General features: G+C 39.6%; 1 protein-coding gene across 1 annotated transcript; it reads right to left on the minus strand.

The window, feature by feature from the left end:
* Positions 1 to 1,183: 1,183 nt before the first annotated feature.
* On the minus strand, positions 1,184 to 2,955 carry LOC133703396 (monolignol oxidoreductase AtBBE-like 13). The gene has a single exon (XM_062127879.1). The coding sequence runs from the start codon at positions 2,942 to 2,944 to the stop codon at positions 1,340 to 1,342; it is 1,605 nt and encodes a 534-aa protein (XP_061983863.1). The 5' UTR covers positions 2,945 to 2,955; the 3' UTR covers positions 1,184 to 1,339.
* Positions 2,956 to 3,412: the final 457 nt, after the last annotated feature.

Raw genomic sequence — 3,412 nt, forward strand, 5'->3', positions numbered from 1 at the left:
ACTTCAAACTGAAGGATATGGGACAATTGAAATACTTTCTGGGAATAGAAGTAGCAAGATCCAAGCACGGGATTTCCTTATGTCAAAGGAAATATGCATTGGAAATCCTTGAAGATATAGGGTTCCTCGGTGCCAAACCTTCACGGTTTCCAGCTGAACAAAATGTGACACTTACACAAGAAGATGGAGACCTACTGAAAGACACCTCCCAATATCGAAGACTGGTTGAACGTCTCATTTATTTAACCATCACACGGCCAGATCTCACATACGCAGTTCATATACTTAGCCAGTTCATGGACAAACCCAGGCAGCCTCACTTAGAAGCAGCACACAAGGTATTGAGGTACATCAAGCAAGCACCTGGTCAGGGAATTCTCTTACCTTCAAAAGGATCATTGGAGTTAAGGGCATATTGTGATGCAGACTGGGCTCGTTGTAAGGACAATAGAAGATCAACAACTGGCTATTGTATTTTTCTTGGACATGCTCCCATTTCATGGAAAACAAAGAAACAAAGTACAGTATCACGTTCGAGTGCAGAAACTGAGTATCGTTCCATGGCTACTACATGCTGTGAAATAACGTGGCTGCAATACATTTTAAAGGACTTGAATGTTAAGCATGAGCAGCCAGCGAAATTGTTCTGTGACAATAAGGCGGCAATACATATAGCCTCAAACCCTGTGTTTCATGAACGAACCAAGCATATAGAAATAGACTGTCATGTGGTGCGAGAAAAGGTGCAAAAAGGATTAGTTAAAACAGAGCACATACGGACCAAGGAGCAACCAGCAGACATCTTCACCAAGCCACTAAGTTCAAACCAGTTCTCCACATTACTGGGCAAGTTAGGAGTGATCAACATACACTCCAGCTTGAGAGGGAGTATTGAAGGAAAGAATCCCACATAATTAGGTGATATATTGTAATCAATGGGATTACGATTCACCAATGTTAATCCTATAATAGCTCCTAGAATATCTCCTAGAATAGTAGATCTGATTGTATGTAAACTTTGTATATATATGCCGTGCTTTTTTGCACTATTCAATATACAGAATACAACATTATCATTCTCTTCAAGCAGTGGAAAAATCAACGAACCTCGAGAAGGATGTTTTCTAGTCGACCATTTTAATTCTAAACATTTTTCCATCATTCTTCTTAAAAAAATTTGGACTGTTCAATGTAAAGTTTTTATTTATAATAAATAAACCCCAGACGGCATGATTGCATAACATGGCATTTCTTAAGTATTAAAAAAAAGATCGATCAAGACTTGTGAAAATAGTGATCCAACTAAGCATTGCTGGAGATGAATTCCACTTCAATTTCTTTATCTCATGTGTAGGGGAAGTGGTGGAATGCTTTGTTCGTGCCTGAAGAAATTATCAGGATCAACTTTGGTCTTCACATGCACCAACCTGTAGAAGTTATCCTTGAAGTACTTAGTACCAAAAAGACTTGCTTCAACAAAACTTGCGTTAGAATTGTTGTTCATGCCCAAATCAAGATCCCTGTAATTCACATATGCTTCCCTTGGGTTCTTTGAGACGTAAGGTGTCATGTAATTGTAAACCATCCTAGTCCAATCTATATGCTTTGCAACGTTTTCCTTTGCATCTTGCCAACCGGTATAGTACAGAATCATGAACTTGGTACCTTTTCTATGAGGGAAAGGAGTCTGAGATTCTGAAATTTGGCTCATCATTCCACCATAAGGAGTAAACACTACTAGAGGACTCTCTACATCAAAAAACTTCTCCCATAACCCTTCAAGTGCCTTTTCAGGTATCGGTTTTCTGGCATAGTCAGATTTGCCTTTGAAGTAGGCCCTGTCCGGGTTCGTTCTTTGAAGGAAAAATTCAGGAGGAGTATTATTACTCAAGCCTGCCATATATACAGTAGAATTGATCCAGTTTGTTTCGATACAATCCTGTCGTGTCAAACCCAATTCAGGGAAGCTGTGTTTCATTACCTGGAGAAGCCTGTTGGCGTCACCAAGAAACATGGCATTGTATGACGTGGTAATAGTTCTTTTACCTTGACTACTGACATTAGCTGTCTGAATCTGTACTCTGATGAAAAGATCCTTGTCTAGTTGATCAACAATTTGTTGCCATCTATAGAGGAGTTTAGTTGCACCTTGTTCTAACGTCTTGGTAACGGTAAATACTGTCACAGCTGATGGTACAGGAACTAATTTTACCTTCCAGGCGGTGACGATTCCGAAGCTGCCACCTGCACCTCCTCTGATGGCCCAAAAAAGATCTTCGCCCATGTCTTTTCGGTCGAGAAGTCTTCCATGAACATCAATTATATGTGCATCAACGACATTGTCAGCTGCAAGGCCATATTTTCGCAACATGGTACCATATCCTCCTCCTGAAATTAGCCCGCCCATACATACACTTGAGCAAGTACCAGCTGGGAAGCCACGAGTTTTGCTTTTCTCAGAAATTCTGTAGTAAAGTTCACCATTCGTGGCACCCGCCTGAACCCAAGCGGTGTTGTGCCCAATATCAACGCTGATGGACCGGAGCTTGGCAAGGTCTACAACAATGAAAGGTGTCTCAATTTCTGAAACATAAGAGAGTCCCTCAAAATCATGGCCTCCGCTACGGACTCTAAGGTGAATTCCAAGCTTCTTGGAGCAAATGACAACAGCTTGGATGTGAGATTCTTGTAAAGGAGTGAAGATAAACTCGGGTTTCGGTACTGAAGGCAAGGTGAACCTGACGTTTTGAGCAGAAGATTGTAAAACACTAGTGAAGGAAGAAGAGTTATTTTGTGTATACAAGATAGTGGAAAAGGGAAAGGATGACTCTGAATATTTTGGGAGACATTTTAGTAACCTATCCTGAATTGGAAGTGAAACCATAAATGGAGATAGGAGTAGGATCAGAAGTATTGAAAGCATGGGAGAACCTGAAGGCACCATTTTGCCTGGTTTCTTGCTTCTCTGGCTTGTCTTCAAGAACTGAAATCTCAAGGTGTTCTCTTATAGATTTTAAATCATTCACGTCAGACTTTTTGGAAATTAAATGTTTTAATTAATTAAACATAACATTTGCATTTGGAAATTAAAAACTTCTGCGTCACTATTGGAAAAGTTCAACATTAGTAAAATCAAGGTAATTGTTTGGAAGGGCATGAGGGCTGGGATCAGGAAGACATTTCAAACTTCTTGTCTTGGTACTGGAAAGTGCCAAGGTGAATGGTCTTTTTATGGACCTAGATGGTGAAAGGTTTTTTTGTTGTCTCAACACATCCACATATCTGAAATAATTATTTAATTTATTTCAAATAGTTTCAATTTGACAGAACCAAAAATAGTATAAAAACTAGTATAGCGATCATGTGCTGTCACGTGGCACTTTTCAAATCTATTTTAATTCAATTTTATGAC

Source organism: Populus nigra, chromosome 9 (genome assembly GCF_951802175.1).
Source record: "Populus nigra chromosome 9, ddPopNigr1.1, whole genome shotgun sequence".
Classification (NCBI taxonomy): domain Eukaryota; kingdom Viridiplantae; phylum Streptophyta; class Magnoliopsida; order Malpighiales; family Salicaceae; genus Populus; species Populus nigra.